A 19,814-nucleotide genomic window follows, 5' to 3' on the forward strand; every position below is an offset into this window, starting at 1 on the left:
GCCACCGACCCGGCCCCCAGAGCGCGGCCGCGACCCGCCGAGTCCCGGCCCCGCTCGCCCTGGGCACGCTGGCAGCCCCCACGCCAGAGGCAGGCTGCTGCCTCCCACCAGCTGCCAAAACCTGCCCTGCCTCTGGCGGGGAGCCCGGCGGCCCGGCAGCCCACCCTCCCTTTTGCGGGGGAGCGCGCCGGGTGCGCCCGGCTGCCGCCGCCCCGTTAGCGACGACTGCGTGTAGATTACCCGCTGCTTTGCTCGCTTAGCCAGAGCCACGAAGGAAGCCACGCAATACCCGGCCTCGGGGCGCAGCCCGGGGCACGCCAAGCAATACCCTGCCCATGCGGGCGACGGCTGCCGCTGCCGCGCATGACGCCACCGCACTTTGCTGAGATGCTGCTTTCATACAATCAGGTACGGATCCTTTCTACCATTTTTGTTGCTGGATATTCTACTACACTCTGATTTTTTTATTCTATCGGTTTGTATAAAAAACCAAACGGAAGCTCCTGTCGGGTGTTACGTTCCGCGTGTCGTGGTACGTGGTCTGTAGTTTGCTACTTCTCTGTACGAAGTGCCGGTCCTGCCGATTACCTCCAGCCCAGGGAAAGCTCCTGTTCACTCGCTGTATTGTGGTAAGACGACGTTACAGAAATGCATTTATCTACCCAAAGGCCTAGCTCCACTGGGCATTTTATTTTTAAAAAATCCGTTTTGTTGAATGAGATGTGAAGATACTCAAATAAAGGCAGAATGACGGCGTTTGACACTCCCAGCCTTCGCTTCGGCAGCCTGGGCGCACAGGGCAGCAGCTCCTCTCCCGTCCCCGCGGCTCAGCCTGCGCCCAGGGGAGGGACCGGCGCGGACAACGGCAATTCCCACTCCCGGAGCGGGACGTGGGATGTAGAGAGCCGGGGCTGGATGCAGCTCGGGCCCCAGCTACGCTCATGCACGCAAGCAATCACGCCCTGCTCTCCCCGCCGCACGCCTCCGCCACCCCCCAGCCCCGAGCCAGTGCCGATGCGGGCAGCCGATGGCGCTGGGATGCTGACGAGCCCCGCCGGGCTCCGGGGTGCCGACCGCGGCGAGGGGACAGCCGGGCTGAGCCCGTGGCAGGCAGAAGCCAGCAGGGACTGTGCCGCTGCCAGCCGCTCCCTAGGGTAACAGAGGCCCGCGAGCCACAGGAGGATGTTCGCTACCACTTTATTACGACAAAGGCTACAAGCCACGTTATTTTTAAAGTGCGTTATTATTCACCGTCAACAAACCACAGACACAAGCCTGGCGTAGTGCAGATATGGCCAAGGTGGCAGAGGATGCTGAGCTGAGGCAGGGCCGGGCCAAGCTGGGCAGAGGCAGGCGGCGATGGGGAGCGGGGCTCGGGCAGGTGCCGGGGTACAAGCGCTGCTCCAGACAGACCCCCACCCCTCTGAGCCCCAGGAAGGCGCCACGACAGTGGAAAGGACGGACGGACGGCCTCGCCTGCTGCAGCAGGAGGCTGGGAAAGTCATGGCATGGGCCACGGCAGGGAGGGCTCGGCTCCCGGGGCAGACCCAGCACCTCCCTACGTTCAGGGACCGTGGGGCTGGGATGGGGCCGCGCCTCTCATCGGCCCCGGGCAGCCCCGTGCGGTGCCCGGCGGAGCACCCTCCGGCACCCAGCACCAGGGCGCGCAGGCGGCTGGCAGCGTACGTGGCTCCTCGGGGACAGCCCCATCCTTCAGGTCACCCCAGGCCCCGCTCAGGGACGAGCCCCCCATCCAGACTGGAGCAACACCCCTGCAAGGGTGCTGCCGAGGGACAACAGGCGGCTGGGCTGCCTGTGCACCCTCCGCCCCCGAGCCGCACACGGGGCCCAGCTGCCAGCTGAGAAGGATTAGTTTAAAGTGCTTTTTTCTTTTTGTTTTTGCATTGGGTGCTAAGGCCAAACCTCACCCTGCCAGAGAACATTTCCCCTTTATCCCCAGGGCCAGAGTGTCAGAAACCCCCAGGCGGGTCTCCGATCCCTGCCCAGGTCCCCGCAGGCAGCAGCAGGGCTGCTGCGCCCCGTTCAAACCTCGGCACAGCAACATTCAGCAAGTCCTGTGCAAGGAAAGGGACCCGCTCTGCTGGCTCCCGCAGCGCCCGACGCCTCCCACAGAGCCCGCGCTGCTCCGGAGGGGACGCTCCCGAGGGCAGCGTGGAGGAACCAGCTCTGCTGCTGCGCGGTCGGGAAGCGCCTGCCTGGGTGCAGGGTGGCCCAGGCCCGTCTCCTGCTCTGGGTGCAGCCCCAGCCGCTCAGCGGGAGTCCCCCCCCGCAGCCCCAAAGCTGCCCGGCAGAAGCATCCACACGCCAGCCCCAGAAGGGCCAGGCAGCAGAGCAGCCGGGGACGGGCACGAGCCAGCCACCCACCCCGCAGCCACGAGAAACCACAGGCTGGAAGGGCTTCCTCAGGCTGACAGGTTCCTGCTGCCTCTGGACTCCTCCTGCGCTTGCAGCAGCAACCCCGTAACATCGTCTCTAAGCAGCTCAGTGGCGTCCCTACCCAAAGTGACTTTTTGCATAGTGCTGCTCTCCCCATCCCCAAGTGTCGCGCCACGCCAACCACGGCCAGGCGGTCTCTGTCCCCCAGCCAGCTGGGGCAGAGGGGAAACAAGAGCCTCGGCGACAGCAGCTCGGGGCCTGGGGACCGCTGCAGCCACGTCTCTATGGCTTCCAACCCTGTCGCTGTCCTTGTCAACAGGACAAAACAGGCAGCAAAAGGTGGCACCTGAGACCAGAGCTTATCCCAGGGGACAGGGCTGGAGGGCAGCACCAGTCCCTCCGTGCCCCAGTGGCGCCCCGGGTCTCGGTGCAGGTGGCACCTCACTCGCTCCTGTTCTTCCATCCGTCAGCAGAAAATGGGAAGAGACTGAGAATGCGCGGCTGTCCCTCCTCCTGCACCACAGCTTTTCTTCAAGCCCCAGCTGCTTTGGTCCATGGGCTCCCTCCAGCCCCGGAGACCGCCCGCAGAGCAAGGCTGCAGAGCCTGCCCCCGCCCAGGGCTGGCAAAGCTGCCACCCCGGCAGCAGCCGCTCGCGCTCCTGCGCCCCAAGTCTCTCTCCGGGCGTCTGGATGGAAAGTAGCACTTGTGACACACACAGCAACGGGAACAGCAGCAGTCATGTCAGCGTGAAGCAAACATGGCATTGCTTGCAAGGTGCAGCAGCAGGGTGTGCCGGGGACCGCCCCGCACAGAGCCTAGATGATATCCGTCTCCCTCTCTATGCCAACATACTTCAGGGCGTCTGCCTGGCTGTACCTACAAGATAGGAAAGTCACAGCTGCTGTAATGACCTCCCGCACTCCCCACAAACGTACGCACAGAAAGCGGGGTCAACCCTGCACCCCAGTCCCAGGCGGCCGCTCCCCACGGTACCTGTAATCAAAGAAGAGCTCCTCTCCCGCCTGGATGGCCCTCTTGGCAAAGATCCCTATCCGGTGGTCTCCGTTCACCATCACAACTGAAACCAGAGAGACGACATCAGAGACGTGCAGCTCCAGCTCGGGCCAGGAGCTCTCGCAGCGCTTTTGCCCTGCCGGGCCAGCTGCCACCCCCGGGGCCACGGTACCCGAGCTCCTGCCTCGCGGGAACGGGGTGCCCCCCGGGGCGCTCCCCGCCGCTCTCTAGCAGCAATCGCTCCTTGCGAGGCCAGGGCCGCCGCAGAGCTAAGCGGGGCCCTCACCAGCAGGAACGAGATTTGTTGCAGCGGGGAGGAGACTTTGTCTGGGTCTTTGAGGTCCTGGGGCTCCCACGGGCTCAGGGTAACTCGGGACCCCGGAGAATCCGCTGCAATCCCAGAGCTGAGCAGGACCCCAGAGAACCTTCCCCCACCGAGATCTGACTGGCGGGGATATCTCACCTTTGGCATAGCAGTTGGGGTTCACCGAGTGATTGGCAAAGCGGATTTTATTTCCTTTGCGGGTGGCGTCGACAACAAAATCTATTAAGAAAAAAAAAAAAGAAAATAGTGTAAAGACTGGCCTGCTGCTCAGGCGACAGATGGGCTGAGACTGCCCGCCCGGCCAGCAGCCCCGTGGCCAGGAAGCCCAAGTCTCTTCCACCCCTCGAAGCCCCAGGCGGGTTACCGTTGTTGAGGTTGAAGAGGAAGCTGGACATGTACTTGTCATAGACCTTCCCTCGCCGGTCAGCCTCATCCTGGGAAATAAGCTGGAGGAGGAGAACACCTTGAGACTCGGCGCCCGAGGGCGCAGCGAGGATCACTGCCCGGAGCAGCGCTCGCCCGCCTCCTGGAACACCCGCCCTCCCACGGGCAGGGGCTCGCCAGGGCTCCCGGGGAGCGGCACACACACAACGCGGTGGAGGGCCTAGCGGTACTGAGGTGTCCCCAAATGCTGCAAGATTCGATCTCTAAACCTGGTCAGAGTGAGCCCATGGCCACGGCCGAGCCAGGGAAGGCGTGCTGTCCCCGCCCGGCCAGCGGCCGAAGGAAGCGCTGCCACTGCACGCAGCCTCCCGAGTGCGCGCACAGCAGCCCCAGCGTGGGCAGAAGCACTGACCTCACCACAGTACTCGGAGATGAACTCATTCTTCTGCACAGATTCCTTGATGAAAGTCCCCCAGCCGGCAACATCCGATGGTGCCAGCAACAAATGCTAGAGCCGAGGTGAAAAGGAAACGGTTGCGGTCGGCAGGCCCGCACAGTGATCACACCCCACGCATCAGGCAGCCCAGAAAGCAATAGCAAAGAGCTCTCCACCTCCCGGCGCAGTCGCACACGCCAGGGTTAGGGCAGTGCCCGGGAACAGGCGTGCTGTGCTGGCTGCCACGCTCGGAGACCCAACATCACGGGGTCGAGTAACTCCAAGAAGCAAAGGGGAGCCAGCGTCTATGCAGCATCCCCTGGTTTAAGGCGACACACAGCTCCCCACAGACTTACAGGTCGTAGCACCATTAGGCTGGAGCTGCACAGTACTTGACACCCACTAATCTGCACCTTTCTCTGAATTTTGGTCTTTTTTACGTGCAGTCCTTTGCCCTGACCAGCAGAATTCAAGACCTAACCTTTCTCTGGAGTCACTTTTTACACTCCCTTGCTCTCACCCTTCCTCCTGTAACTCCCGTCTCCTGACTTGCACACCCATAATCCATACTCCAGATTAAGTGCTACAGAAGCCTGGGGCAGAGCAGCTTCTCTTCCAGACCTCCTCACCCAGAGAGCTGCGGGGGGCTCGCACACCCTCTCCCACGCAGCAGGAGCTCTGTTTTACCAGCTCTACCCCGCGGCAGCCCCCTGCCAGCAGTCCACAGCCACGCTGCTGTCCGTACCTTTTTGAGACCTCGCTGGATGCTGCAGTTCTTGCAGGAGACCACCTTGCAGTCCCAGTGCTCCGAAGCCCCGCAGGTCAGGCAGAGGTCTGGATCGCACTCCCGCACGGCCAGGTAGCACGGGCATTGCTTGGTGTTGCACTGGGTTTTACAGCGGCAGCCTGGAAAGCGGTTCTGACCTGCGGCAACACAGCCCGTGGTTTTGCCCCGTGAGGTTTTTCAGCCCCGCAGGAGCACAGAAGCTCCTCCCGAGCCAGGTCTCACCCCGGCAGACCCTAGGCAGGTACAGAACTAAGCCTGTCCGCAACCAAGGGCCACGCTGCCTGCCCCCCACCCTGCTCACACAAGGAAGGTGCCTTTGGGCTCATAAGGAGCTCCACACCCACTCTGCGCTGGCAGCAGCGACAGGAGCCCCCAGGCTGCCTTCCCGCCCCCCGAAGGCACCAGGACAGCGCTCACTGAAGGCGAGGCAGCCTGGGCACCCAGGAGCTGGAAGCAAATCACAGAAACACGCTGCGTGCACAGGGGCTTTGAGCACCGCTCACACCTAGCAGAGCATGGACCGTGCACAGGGTCCTTCCCAGCTGCGTGGCTGGAAATGCTGATCTGCCTCTTAGCACTAATTATGTGCAGTTTGAAAATAAACAACTCTGATAATACAAACGTAACAGATCAGTACAGAGAATCTCGGAGCCTGAGTTGGCTCCCTGTCACCCTGGAGTCCTTCCAGCCCCAAGCTGTGTCATAACCCTTAGCGAATCCCCCCTCAGAAGCCCCACCGATGTGGGCAAGTGTGGTTATCTCCACTGCAGAGCTGGGAATGGAAGCCCAGAGAGGAAAAATAACCCTGGCAGAGCAGCGACCCAACTCCCACCCTAACTGCTGGCCAGGCGTCCTGCTCTCGGGGAACCAGCAGCATCACCCACGGGTTGCTGATGCTGGATACACACGTGGATGAGCATTCTCTAACAAGAGTGCGTCTCAGCTGCTGAGAGTCACGGGGCAGCATGGAACAGCTTCCCCTCGGACTTTAGCAGACTGCTAATCTAACTGCTGCAGATGGATGGAGCAGTGAACGCAGGAATAAAGCAGGCCTCCAGCAAGTCCCAGCTCTGCACCCTCCCTCTGTGTCAGCAGAGCTGGCTGCTTTCCTGCCCCGACAGTCCCAGCCTCTCCTTACAGTCAGGGTTGCACTGGCAGAACTTCTCACAGAAATTCTGAGTCATGATGCAGGGGCAGGAGCTGTCGCAGGGATGCTCGGGGTGGTCGCAGGGCTGGTAGTTGTACACCTGGGTAGGCGAGTTATCTGGCACAAGAGGAGAAACGCCCGGATTAGAAGGCGCGCGTTGCAGAACCGTTTGAAGCAGCACACCCGGGGCCCTGCAGCAGGGAGGGTGCAAGCTCCCCGTTTGCCCGCAGAGGGCAGGGAGCCCAGCAGCACCCAGCGCACAGCTCCTGCAGACACATGGCTGTGATTACCGACACATGGGCCCTGAGCAGCCCATCTTACAGCGGGGCTGCACGCCAAACCTCAGCCTCCCCTCTGGCTGGCGCGAGACCGCACCGCACGTACTGCCTCAGCGAGAGCGCTGGCACGGCGGCGATTCCCACGGCACAGCCGCAGCGGGGCCAGCCCACGGCACCCCAAGGAGCCCGGCTGGGGGGAGCCGCTCCCGCTCTGCGCTGCTGCGGGGCTGCAGAGCAGGACGCAGCCATCCCGCTGCGCGAGCCAGGGAACTCCATCCCACGGGTGAGCGGCCTTGCAAACCTCGCGTGACGCAGCCACAGCAAACACTACCTTTCTTCAGCTGAATCTTCCTGCAGTGCGCAGCCCACAGCCTGGAAGAGAAGCAGAGAGGGTCTGAGGGGACGTGCGAGCCTCCGTCGGGAAGAGCCGGCCATGGCTGCTTGGCACCGCTGGCCAGCGCGGCAGTGGGAGAGGTGCGACTCCAGCGAGGCTGTCTGGCAGCTTCATGCATTAATAACCATCAGCCACAGAGCGGAGAAAGATGAGAACGACGCAGCTACACCATTAGTTATTTAAAGTGAATGCTAGAGCCAGAATAACACTGGACACACTGGGATCAGCGCACAAAAAGCAGGTTGTAAGCCAGGGAGCTGATGCGAAGGCTGCTGTTAGGGCAGTGGTACCGGCCCTCCCGCAGCAGCATGGCACTACAGCCAGGCACCGTGCCGCCCTCTGCTCCGGGGCCGAGCCCGGGGCCACAGAGCTGCGGAGCCCCCGGCCAGGGCAGCAGCACGGGGAGAGGCCAGGGCCAGCAGCACCAGCAGCCCCGTGCGACAGCGGGACGTGCACACAGATGGGAGCCAGATGGGGATTACCAGGAATGCTTTGGCACAAAAAGCAGCGGATCTGGTTGCATTTTAAGAACAAAACAAGCTTGTCCAACACTTGCCTGTGCTTCCTTTTCTTCTTCTGGGATGGATTCATTAATTCGTTTGTTGGCAGTTTTGTTATAAGCGATTCTTTCACTGCAAACTGGAAGACCTACCAAAGAACAGAAGCAAAAAGAATAAAGTTCAGTGTACTCCATTGTTTTTATCTAAAGCATAGAAAGAGCGTAAGCAAGCACACACAGGGGGCTCCCAGTCCCTGGACCAGTAAGCGGGCAGCTCTGCCCCCAGTTTCACTGGCCATGGCTGTCCGGGCTTCCCTTGCCTGGGAACCAAGAGCGCCCGCCCTGCCAGCGCACCCAGCCTCGGACAAGGCGCTCCGGAGGAAGCCAAGAGCTCCGGGCACGCACGGGGCTCGTTCTGCAAACAGCAGCAGTACTGCAAAAGAACACCACTGAACTCCACAAAGCGTTGATGCAAAACATTCCTCGAGGCGCTTTGGGGCAGAGGAGAAAAAACAACAGGCAAGCAGCGGCCAAGGCCTCCCTCCTGCCGCTGGGCCCTCGCCGGGCACCCACCTGCTTGCACGTCTTTGTTCCCAGCAGCCTGGCAATCGAGCAGAAGTTGTTGAAGTAGGTCCCATGGAAGACACGGAAGAGCGACTCCTCGGCTCCCGTCCACTCGACGGGCTCCTGCGGCGTCTCCACCGCAAACAGCTGGGAGGAGGCCGGGCTCAGCTTCTGCTTGGTGGGGGTCTGGCAGCGGGAGTTTGCCTCTGGCAGGAAAGGCAGATGTTAGGCCAAACACAACATGGGAGAAGGCACCCTCGCCGTCACAGCTCCGGAGGGCAGCGGTCCCCCCGAAGCGCCCGACACCCTGCCTCGCCCCGGCCCCTACACCCCCAGCAGCCCTGCACCACGCTCCCGCCTCCAGTCAGGCAGCGCCGCGCCGGCGCCGGCTGGGTCGGTGGCGCTGGCCCCCTCGCAAGGCAGCACCAGAGCCACCCTGCCACCCTCCCCTTCCAGGGCTGGCCCGGGACGGAGCCCCTGCCTAGGGCAGCAGCACCAGAGAGGCCCAAGGATGAGGACTTCGCTCTCTCCTCTCCCACCTGACGGGACCCCAACGTACGGGAGCCCTCTGCCCCCCAGGGAGCTCATTCTGCCCCGGCCACGACTGCCCCCGGCGTGGCAGGAGCAGCTCGGTGCTCGTTTGCAGCACCGAGGAGGCACTCGCCCCTGGCAGGTCCATGGAGAAGCCCCCCGCCTCGACAGCTCCCCGGCCACTGCTCTCTGCTGCACAGGGCCAGGCGCGCAGACCGGCGCTGCCCGGGCACTGCCCTGCCGGGGGCACTTTCCTCGCACGCAGCCAAGCAAGGTGCTCAGAGCGGAGGGCTCTTGGCTTTGCAGGTGCCAGCAAAGCTCTTGGCTTTGCCTGGCAACATTCCTCCTTCCTGGGAGAGGGCAACGAATCCCATAGCAGCAAGGGCAGGGCCTGGTGTCCCTCATGTTTGTTTAAGCCCAGCTGTAAACACCGACTGTTTGCTGACTCCGAACTCCACTCCCCTGTGCGGGACGCAGGGCAAGCCAGGGAGAGCCCCAGCCCGCCCTCACCGCGCACGCTGCCAGAGGGGCGAGGGGGGCCCTGGGGTGGCACCGTACCCGAGGAGCTAGAGGCCCACTCGTTGCCCGTGTCTCGGTCGCTGTCGCCCTCCCTCGTCTCAGCGACGGCAGAAGCCGGGGTGTTTGAGCAAGAAGCGCCCACCACGTGGTGCCTGCGGCGGCGCCGGCCTGAGCACTTGGACCTGGGGTTGTGCAGCGCGGCAAACTCCTTGGCTCCTTCCTGCAACCAGAGCAGAAGACAAGGCGGGTGGCAGACGACCAGGGAACACAAAACGGCTTTTCCACAGGCCCTAGGACAAGCCCTGCTGCCACCAAGAGACGGTGGCCACACGTGGTCGCTCCAGCGAGCGCCAAGGCCCTGCCAGCTGCCCGCGCCGCGCACTCCCGCTTTGCTTCCTTCGGCACCGCTGCCCGGTGGGAAGAGGCTCCCTGGCCCCGGCCCTCCGCTCCGCTCCGCTCCCCTGGCCCTGGCCATGAAACTCTCCTGGCCTCTTCCCCTGCTGCAGCCCCGCAGCTCGCCGGGACGCCCCGTACCCGAGCCAGCTGACAGCTCCGACGCCACCAAGCACGCCCACCTCCCTGCAGCCCGCTCTTCCGAGCCGAAGCTCTCATCGCCACGGACACAGCTAGGCTGTATTTCTGAAAGATCATTTTTAAAATAGTTCGAGCCTTCCCTGCATACGCTGGATTCCTTTCCCAGCATTTTTAACCTGGGCTTCATTTTTCAAACGCTGCACTGAGTCCAGAGAAATCATTTGTCACCACAATTTCCCATCTGCTAGCTATGAAATTAGTCTTCGTTGGAGATTTGCTAAAATATGCATCTGGTAAGGTCTGCATTTGGACTCATGTTCCCTCGAATCCAACAAAGATTAGAACTAATTCTGAAAAATCATCAAAGCTGCGAGAAGGACCCACAGGATTCTGCAGAGCAGGGCTGGCCAGGCCACTTCTCTCCTGGTTTCAAAAGCAGCAACGCAGAAACATACCAGCCAGAGGAAACAGTCTGCTCCGCAAGGGTCTGGCTCGATCTTGGTCTCTCTATTCTTTCGTTTGTACACATTAGGAGTAGCATGAAAAGCTGAAAAAATAATAGTTATCTTTACTATTAGCATCCTCCAAGGGTCTCCCCCCACGCCGCAAGGGACAGGGGCAGCACGAACTCGACGAAGGGACGCGGGAGCCCGAGGCCGTCGGCGAGAGCGCGGCGCGGCTCTCCCAGCAGCGGGGCCTCCTGGCCAGCCCTGCTCCAACCCCTGACGGGGGCTCGGCAGCACCGGGGGAGCACTGGGGAAGGAGAGGCCATAGGAAAAAGATCTGCTTTCAGACTGAAAAAAAAGACCACATGATCTTAATATTATATCTTTTAATAAATAATTCACTGGAAAGAGTCCTGTGACTTTCCAAAGAAGCCCTTAGACCTGGGAAACAGCAGGTCCAACAGCTAACCAGTATCCAAAAGGCTTTGGCAGGACAAACGGCAGGAACATGACTAAGATGAAGCTGTAAGTTCCAGTGAGGCAACAAAACACAGGGGCATGTCCAGACTTTGGAAGTGAAACATTCATGCCTTTCCCTGACGAGCTTCTGCAAAGCAAGGGTAAAGTCTAGTTGCGGCAGTATTTCTGGCACAAACTGCCAGGAGGCTGGAACGCAGCGTGCTGAACAATGGTGAGAAAGGGGACGGCCGGGCAGGTCGCTTTACCATCCGTTTGAGGAAATGAGTGGAGCCGTCTTTACAAAAGGCTTCTGGGCACCTGTCAGCTCCTACGGCTCCACTGCAAATTCCGGGGAGGCACCACCCTCTACAGACTGCAGCAGAGACACTAAGCAAGGCGCACAGAGGCACGAAGCACCGAGGAAAAATGAGGAGAAAAGGGCTCTAGGGAAGCGTCCGGCCAAGACTGCACTTACGATGCAGAAAACAGTCGTATTTGAAGCAGCGGCGGCAGAAGAGGGTGTGGAAGGAGTGCAGGGACTGCTCCCGCTGGACCGACTTCGCGCACGGCCCGTCTATGTTGGGAGTGCACTGCGGCGGCAGCACGTTCGGGTCCGACACTTCTGTGAGCTCCCGGTACCTATGCGACAAACAGAAACACCCACAGATGTGCATGCTTTCCTAATTTGGGACATTTTACACGACTGCTTTACTATCTGGGCCAGTAGGACTCTGGCCCAGATACCCTGAGGCTAAACTAAAGTTTCTAACGCTCAAAAACCGCTCTGCTCACGGTGCCTGCAGAGCTGAGCTCTGCTTTCTGGTCAGAGCACAGTGCTGGTTTCTGCAACACAGATTTCCCTTGCTGCTAAGAAAGGTAACAGACAGCTTAAGTAGAGATCTACCTCTCTTTCATATCATCAGGGAAGCCGTATTCAGGAAACATAGAAGAAATAGCAGTGAAAATCATGTCATTTGGAAACCGCTTCTTTGAACACTTCTTGTTACCTAGGAAGAAGAAGAGAGACAACTCCTTGGTTAAGCTGGATGGGAACGTGTCTGTGCTCCTTCCCCAGCGAGCGATTGCAGTAGGTGTTCAGGGTTGTATTTAAGAGACAGAAACGTAACCCCACAGACAATGGATAAACCTGTTGTCGGGCAATGAGGCTAAGGCACTTCCCCATGCAGTACACTGCCACTTTCAGAGCAGCATAATGTATCGATGGAAGTACTAACGATTTCTTAAGGACTGTTACTATTTATTTTTACCAAGACAGGATTTGCAGACAATGCTTTTCTACATCTGCGAAAGATCCTGGTATTTGTGCTACCCGTATCACTATAAACCAAAGACAAAGACGAAACTACCAGTCAGCATTCCTAAGGTCATGCAGGACACGTGAAAATCCCACAAACAAGGACTCCAGGTGGCACACGAGAGGGAAGAGGAATGCTAATGCACAGAAACCAGGTCTGGAAGGGATTTGAGAAGTTCACCTCCCTGCCCTACAGCAGGATCAGATCCACCTACAAACGTACGGACAGGCGCTTGCCCGGCAGCTTAAAACCTCCAAGAGCAGAGAACCCGCAGCCTCCTCGGATAATGCCCCATTGCTTTGCTAATCTTACCATGAAATGGTTTTCCAGATGACTCATCTAAATTATTCCTCGCCACACTTCAAGCTGATGACTTCTCATCCTGTCCACAGGGGACGGTGAGAACAACCGATTTCCCTCCTGCTTTCGGCTGCCGTACCAGAACCCGCCAAGCTGGTTACTGCCCGCAGCGGCACGTTAACAACCACGAGGGATGGCAGGAGAGCACTGGCCCGCTGCGCAGGCAGGGCAGGACAGAAACGTGACCAACACAGCCCCAGCTTCTGTGGCCGAACCCACCTTCCACTGCAATTCGCTTTCTTTTCCTTGTGACTGGCAGCTCTTCTTTCCCGTCCTCCGGTTTAACCTCAGAATCGTTGTGTCCTTCCTCTTCCTCGTCCGAGTACTGATTCAGGGCATTCACTAGCTCCAGGAACACAGCATCGCTGATGAGGACTGACCCTGAAATCATTTCTGAAACACAGAGGTGTCAGCCAGCTCGTGGGTATGCCACGGCGGTAAATCACAAGCCAGCCACACGACACTGAGCAACTAGAACCTGCCTCGGGATTCTGTAGGGATAGGTGGGATTTTAATGCTAGAGCCGTAAGAGCAGCGTATCATTTTTAGCAATCTGAGGACAGGCCATACCAGAGTTTTCCACTGCCTTCCTCTCTCCAGGCAGAGTTTTGTGATGGGGCAGGCAGCACTGCAGGGACACACACTGGCTTTCCATTTCTGAAAAGACTGACTAAGGCCTTGGCTAAGGTCACAAGCGAAACGGGGTTGCTTAGCTCCTCCTAACCTCTAGCACATCTTTCAGCACCCCAGAACACCCCTGTCAAACCCCGTGAAGAAGAGCATCGGCTCCAGAGCACCCCAGGCCTGGAACAGAGCAGGCCATCGGGAGGCAGGACTGGTCCTTGCAAACCCGAACAGCAGGCACGGTCCTGGCTTTCTGCTCTAGGAGCTCCCACAGAAAAGCTGGTTACTGCTGCCACCTTTTGACTTCTTAACTACTTTGATGCGTTGTTTGCAAGAGACCGAACAGACGGTGCTGACTGCGCCCAGGTTACCTTCCTCTCCATGAACCTTCCCGTCATAGTTATTTATAAGTTCTTCAATGAAAGTTTCATCTTCTTCCTTCACCTCATCTCCCATGTAAGGGATATTGCACAGGACAGTTTCGTCCTCCACCTGGAAGAGACCAGATGCAATTCAGACAACCAGCGCTTGCCGGTTCCCAGGCAGGCTGCGCGTCCGAGGCCGCTCCTGTCCGTTCCGACCCACAGACGACGCAGTGCAAAGCAAAGGCTCGGCCTCCCTGGCTGCACTTTCAGATGTCTCCTCACCGACATTTCATTGTTACCCCATGCCAGCAGTGTAACACTGAGCCCTGAAAGTGCAATTTGCTTTAAAAAAGAAGAGCTGTGCCTCCAAGGCTTACAGAAACTCAGAAACACACACGTTGCCAAGAATAATAAACAGCCAAAAAACGTCAGAGATTGTGTTCAAGGCAGAGTAGAACCGAACAGGGAAAGGCAAACCGGTAACCCGCTCCCCGGAGGAACACAGCCAAAGCTGAGGAGCATTCCCACATTAACCACAGGAGCAAGGACGCTGGACCTTCATTGCCACGGCACCACCGACCAACTCCTCGCGTTACAGTACCGGCGTCACACCGCTCCCCCAGCCCGCGACGGGAGGCTCAGGGAGCCCCGCAGGTGGCAGGGACACATCCACAAGCCACCAGGCAAGGAGCCAGCCTAGCCACAGACCACCTCGTTGTTTAGCAAATTATCTTAACTACGCCACACCGAAACCTGCGTTTAAATCACTCCCCACACTGCGACAGTACAGGAACCAATCCTCAGTAGCATCCCTGCAATGAGACCAGCAGGGTAATCCAGTCACAAAGGAAAGGACCTGCCTAAGAAATAAAACTCTTCATATAAAAGGGATGAAAAATCTTAAGAAAAAAAAAAAAACAAAACATCCCCAAAACATTTACTCCTTGAATCCTGTGAAATACTGGTGGCCCTATCAAGGATTCAGGTGTAAAGGAGAGACTGGCTGGGTCAGACAGCGTGGATACAGGGCTGTGTTATGGGATTCAACAAAACAAGCAACTAAACCAATACTTTCCATCATCTCTCGAGCAGACATCGCTTGAAACGAGTGGGTTGAAGAAGGTATAATCACTCCACAACCACGCAGCAATTACACACTCACTGCGCCAAGACCTCGCATCCAGAGCCCTCCTACATACCATGAAATTCTGCTGAAGCGGGGACCAGGAGTACATAATGGGCACCAGCGCCACTGTGTTCAGGGTCCTCATGTACAGCGTCTGGCTTGGAAATCCCGGGAAAATGCTCTCGACGGTGCACTGGAACACGAGAGAAGGGCAGTGAGGAAACCGCCGCAGCAGGCGGCCACAGCCAGAGGGAACCTGCGCGTCAGGACGAACGCGGCGCAGCCCTGCGCTCGCTCCCGGGGACTCCTTCACAGGGGCTTTTTTCCCCCATTTCTGCATCCCAGAGTGCGAGGCACGGCCTGACACGGGGCAGCACGCACAAAAAACCATCCCGTCTCCTGGCAGCTCCCCGCAAAGCCCTGCCTCTCGTCCGCCCTTGCTGCTGCCGTGCCCCTTCTCCTCTCCCCACCTGCTTGAGGAAGGGGTGCCCGCTGACCGGCTTCATCAGCTGCACCGGCTGGACCCGAAGCTTCTTCCAGGCTTCATTCAGGATCTGAGTCTTCTCGTGAACCTTTGCAAAGTTAGCCACAAACAGAGCCTGAAACGAGAGGAAGCAGCACTCAAAATTCAAGAAGTCATGTTGAGAACACTAAAACCCTTCCTGAGATGTTGTTTCAAGTATCAAAACGTATGCAAGGCAGAGCATTTCAAACCGACGATACTCATTAGAAGAAATTCTAATTAAACTCAGCATTGGTACAAAACTGCTGAAAATCTACCCGACAGCCAGCAGCTTTTGATAACTCCCGACCCCAGCCGGCCTCTTCCAAAATCCTGCCTGCCAAGGAGAGTAAAAACCGAAACAGAGCTTTGCGATTTGCAGGACGAAGCGCCCACCCGAGAGCCGCTCCGACGGCACCCGGCGACGCTGAGCCTTCAGCAGACGCCCCTTCCGCGAGAGCCGCCCGCGCCCTCACCTTAGCTCCCATGTTCGCCTGAAACCTCTTCAGCTGCCGAAGACGCATGTATTCAGACTTGACTTTTCTTTTCCAGTACATGATGCACTTTGACGTCGGAGGGGTGGCGATTTCCATTTTTCTATAAAAACACAGAAAGGATAAATATCAAAGAACGGAGAGCTTAACCCTGGAAACAAGCGCTATTAGGAAAAAACGTCCCCGTGGATTTTAACCGCATCACAGACTTTAAGCAGGGAAAAACAACTGCGCAAACCCGCGCCAGCCCCGGTTAGGGACCAGCACGGCCTGAAACGCTGCCGGCAGGGAACGGGCGGCGCTGCCCGCGACGGGACGGGACGGGACCGGGACCGGGACCCGGCCGCGCCCGGAGCCCCGCCGCCCCCGCGGCAGAGCCGCCCGCCCGCCCCGCTGCGGCCCCGCGGCCCGGGGGGGGTCGCTGCGCTCCCGCTGGGGAGGCGCGGGCCCGCGGGGGCAGCGGCGGCTCCGGGGCCGGCGGGGAGCGGGGCGCCCCCGGCCTGGCTCGGCCCCGCCCGGCACCGGACGGGCCCCGGACCGCGGCGGCACCGGGGGCTCCCAACCCCCCCCCGCCCCTCCGGCCGGGCCCGAGCGCCGCCCCGCGGGGCCGCACGGCTGCGGCGGCACCGAGCACGGGCCCGCACCGGGGGCCGCAGCCCGGCTGCGACAGCGACGCGCACCGGAGCGGGCCAAAGCCGGCGGGCGCCGGGGGAGCGGGTCCGGGTCCCGGCCCCACCGCCCGCCCCGAGCCCCGGCCGGTAGCACCGGGCCCCGCCGCCCCCCGCGGCTGCGGGCCCGCCCCGCACTCACTCCTCGGCCATCGCGCCGGGGGGAGGCCGCGCGCCCCTGCGCAGCCGCGCCTGCGCCGCGCCCGGCCCCGCCCCGCGACGGCCCCGCCCCGGCCCCGCCCTCAGGCCCCGCCCCGGCCCCGCCCCCGCCGGTACCGGTGCGGCCGGGGCGCACAGCGCTCCCCCGGCGGGGCGGGGAGCGCGGGCGTCGGGGCGCTCTGGGCCCGGTTCAGCCCGGAGAACTCCCCCACCGGTTGCGGGGAGCGGGCCTCGCCCGGCGGCGCCCAGCCCGGCGCCCAGCCCGGTGCCCAGCCCGCCCCGCTGCCCGCCCACGCCCGGCCCCGTCTCCCCGCGGGCTCTCCCCGGCCCGACCCTGCTGCGGGCCCGGCCCGGTCCCGCGGGAAGCGCTTGGCGGGGCAGCGCCCGTCCCCGCCCCGGCTCCGCCGCCCTCCGGGCCCCGGGGGAGCCCGGGCCGGCGGGGCCCCGCTCCCCGACGAGCCGCCCCGGTGGCCCCGGCCCTTCTGGCCGCCGCCGCCGGGGCCGCAGAGCGGGGGGGGCCGGGCCCGGCGCCCCGGGGGCCGCGGCTGCCGCGTCGCTGCGGGACGGTGGCGGGGCCGGTCCCCGCGGGCGGGCGGGCCCCGGGCTTCCTGCGGCGGCGCCGGGCAGGAAGCGGCTGTGGCGGCGGCCTTCCTGCGCCGGGGGCCCCGGCGGCGGGGAGCGGGCGGTGCTGGGCCCTGCCCCGGCCGGGGCCCCGTCCCGCAGCCCCGCATCCCGCCCGGGCCCGCATCTGCCGCCTTCGGAGCTGCGCTGAGTCAGGGGGGCGGGAGCCCGGCGTCCCCCCGACCTTCCCGGGCATTGGCTCGGGAGCGGGCGGGCAGCGCTGGGCCGGGCCGGGGACCGGGATAAATCCCCGCGGGCAGCCCCAGCCCGGCCGCAGCGGTGCCGGCGCGGGAGGATGCTGCTCGGGGTGCGGCGCCTCTGCTGCCTGCTCCTCGCTCTGCTCCAGCGGGGTAAGGGCAGCCCGGACCCGCCGCCGCCGGGGGGGCAGCCGGGGCTGCACGGGTGCCCAGGGGGTCGGGCACAGGGTCTGGCCGGGCAGCGGCTCCCCACGGGGTCCCTGGCCCCTTTCTCCCCTCCGTCCGAACGCGTCCGTGCTGGGTGGCAGCTCCCTGGCCCTCAGGATGCTCTGGGCAGGGTTTGCCACGCGCTTCCCTGCCCGCAGCCTTGGTGTTTGCCCAGAAACTGCGCTGCCCTGGCCGCAAAGGCCAGGGCAGAGCCAGGAGCCTCCTGCTCCCCTTTCCTCCCCTTGGCCCGGTCGCCTCTGCTGTGCTCAGCTTGGCCCGGGAGGAGGAGGAGGGGTCCCCAGAGTGCTGGGACCACCCCGGCTCATGCCCCGAAGCCGGCTGGGCACTGGGGCTGTCCCGGCTGTGCAGCCCTGGCACCCCGTGTCTCCTTGCTGCAGGGCGTGGGGACACCGAGTACGGGGACCTCGTGGACGAAGGTAAGACCCTGGTGCCATCGTCCGGGCGCGGCTCTGGCCCCAGCTGCTGTGGCATCGTCATTGCTGCGGGCTCTGCTGCTGGCGGAGGCGGTGCCCGCACCCCCTGGGGATGGGACCCAGCCCTCGCACGGTCCCATGGGTCCTGCCAGCGCCGATGGCACCGTCTGTCCTTCCAGGTCTCTACCTGTACCTGGACGAGGACGGTGAGTGGAGCTGCCCTCCTGCGATCCTGGCCGTCCTCCCCATCCACCCACAGACCTCGGTGGGCCCCATGCAATCTGTGCTGGGGCTCACGAGAGCCCAGGTCCCAGCTTGGCTGAGCCCATGGGGCCTCTGTGGCCACAGCAGCCCCGGCGTGGGACCCCCAGGGCCACGTGCTGGACTCCCGCACAGCAAACGGGGCGCCGGGCCCACGCTGGGCACAGCTGGGAGGGTTCCCCAGGGGTGACCCTAAACAGCCCCCCCAAAACTGGGCTCAGGGGGAGAGCTGGGCACAGGGCAGCATCCCAGGGTCCGGCTGGTGCTCTGCAGGACCGCCGGAGGTGCTGGGGGGGCCAGCCCGCTGCCAGGACACCTACCAGGACTGGATCTCCCTCTACTGCTGGGCCCCCTTCCACGCTGCCCTCATGGCCACCCCTGAGGGCAGCCGCTGCCGCTGGGACCAGATCAGCAGGTGGGTCGGCGTCAGCCCCGGCGGTGCTGAATGCACGCTCGGAGCGGGGCCTTTGCGGGGCCGCCGTGGTGGACGCGTTCCCCGTCCCGGCAGGCCGCCCTCACGCCGGCCCCTCCGCAGCGCCTACAGCGAGCTCTCCGGCTGCACCCAGCTGCTGGCCCAGCTGCTCTCCTGCCCCTGGCCCAGCACCGTCCTCGATGCCTTCTTCCTGCAGGTCCACGCCGAATACTTCACCAACTGCACGGGGGCCAGGCCCCCCGGGCTGGGCGGGCTGCCCCCTGGGATGGCCGTGGCTGTGGCCGTGGGGCTCGGCTGCCTCGTGCCCCTTGCAGCCGCCCTCACGCTCCGCAGAGCCTGGAAAGGGGCTCAAACCCCAGCGGGCAGCTGCCCGGCCCCTGCCTGCCCCCGTGCCCGCGAAGGGCCAGCGGCAGCCCCCTTCCCTCCCAGCCCTGGGAACCGACGGGCGGGGTGAGTGGGCTGAGGGTGATGGGGACAGGGCAGAGCAGGGGTGGGGGTCTGGGCGTCCCGGGGGATGGAGCGGGTCCCGTGGCACGGGGGGAGGCTGGGCCCGGGGCTCCGGATGCCGGAATCTGCCCCGGTGGCGGGGAGCGTCAGGAGAAGGGTCCCAGGCGCCGGGGTCCTGACCCTGTGTGGGCTGAGCCCCTTCCTTGGCGCTCTGGGGCGGGGGCTGGCAGGGAGCGCCGGGGATACCAGGCTGGGGGTGGGAAGCCCCAGGCCTTGGCTGGCGGCCACCGGCCCGTCCCTGCCCGGCCCCTCCGGATGCCCCAGGAGGGGGGTGGCCATCCCAGCCCCGGAGCTGTGCTGAGATCATTGGGTGTCTCCCTGGCAGAGGCTCCCGCTGCCCGGCCAGAGGCTCGGCGGCTCCAACAAAGAGCGGGACCGGGGGGCTCCAACCCTGCGGCCCCCAGAGCGCCAGGGCCTGATGGCTTCCAGATGCGTCCGCTTGCCCGTGAAAGTTCCTGCGGTGCCCTGGAGCGGCGGCTGCCGCGGTGCGGGGAGGGTCAGGCGGCTCTGCCAGGACGTTTGTCGGGGAGCGCGAAGCCCGGCGAGATCGTCTTTCTGCAGCAGGGAGGGTCCCTCCGAGCTGCACTTCATCTCGCTCCGATTCACGCTCCACACGTCCCGCAGGCAGGCTGTTAAAGGGGAAGCTTTGGGCTCGCACTCTGCCCCGGGCCTGAGGTGAAACGAGCTCACCCGGCCTCAGCCCGGTCCTCGGGCGGGAACGCTGCAGACCCACGGGGCCAGGGTCGTCCTCGGCGGCGCTGCTTTGCAGGGGGATGCGGGCCCCACAGGCGGGAGCTGCGCCAGGAGCGAGGGGCTCTGGCAGAG

At 62.6% G+C, this 19,814-nt stretch overlaps 2 protein-coding genes across 5 annotated transcripts; one reads left to right on the plus strand and one right to left on the minus strand.

Annotated features, from left to right (window-relative positions):
• Positions 1-1,504: 1,504 nt before the first annotated feature.
• EZH1 (enhancer of zeste 1 polycomb repressive complex 2 subunit) lies at positions 1,505-16,388 on the minus strand. The gene is made up of 20 exons (XM_082331975.1): positions 16,313-16,388; positions 15,485-15,605; positions 14,977-15,105; positions 14,580-14,699; positions 13,387-13,507; positions 12,611-12,784; positions 11,620-11,722; positions 11,191-11,354; positions 10,266-10,357; positions 9,316-9,496; positions 8,236-8,432; positions 7,720-7,811; positions 7,101-7,141; positions 6,483-6,608; positions 5,303-5,481; positions 4,534-4,629; positions 4,102-4,183; positions 3,876-3,956; positions 3,392-3,476; positions 1,505-3,274 (listed from the first exon to the last, which is right to left on the minus strand). Exons 1-20 carry the CDS (start codon positions 16,321-16,323, stop codon positions 3,214-3,216), a joined length of 2,256 nt encoding a protein of 751 aa, XP_082188101.1. The 5' UTR covers positions 16,324-16,388; the 3' UTR covers positions 1,505-3,213.
• Positions 16,389-17,042: 654 nt separating this feature from the next.
• On the plus strand, positions 17,043-19,434 carry LOC309599952 (uncharacterized protein; the record flags this gene model as incomplete). Of its 4 annotated transcripts, none has more annotated exons than XM_082331882.1 (6): positions 17,043-17,300; positions 17,753-17,791; positions 17,968-17,994; positions 18,323-18,464; positions 18,558-18,932; positions 19,315-19,434. In XM_082331882.1, the coding sequence occupies exons 1-6, from the start codon at positions 17,246-17,248 to the stop codon at positions 19,406-19,408; spliced, it is 732 nt and encodes a 243-aa protein (XP_082188008.1). In that variant the 5' UTR covers positions 17,043-17,245. The 4 variants fall into 4 exon arrangements, with proteins under 4 accessions (XP_082188008.1, XP_082188009.1, XP_082188006.1 ...); XM_082331883.1 differs by having other exon boundaries at positions 18,585-18,932; XM_082331880.1 differs by having other exon boundaries at positions 18,323-18,932.
• Positions 19,435-19,814: the final 380 nt, after the last annotated feature.

The sequence above is a fragment of the Platalea leucorodia genome (genome assembly GCF_965183815.1).
Source record: "Platalea leucorodia genome assembly, chromosome: 22".
In the NCBI taxonomy this organism is placed as follows: Eukaryota; Metazoa; Chordata; class Aves; order Pelecaniformes; family Threskiornithidae; genus Platalea; species Platalea leucorodia.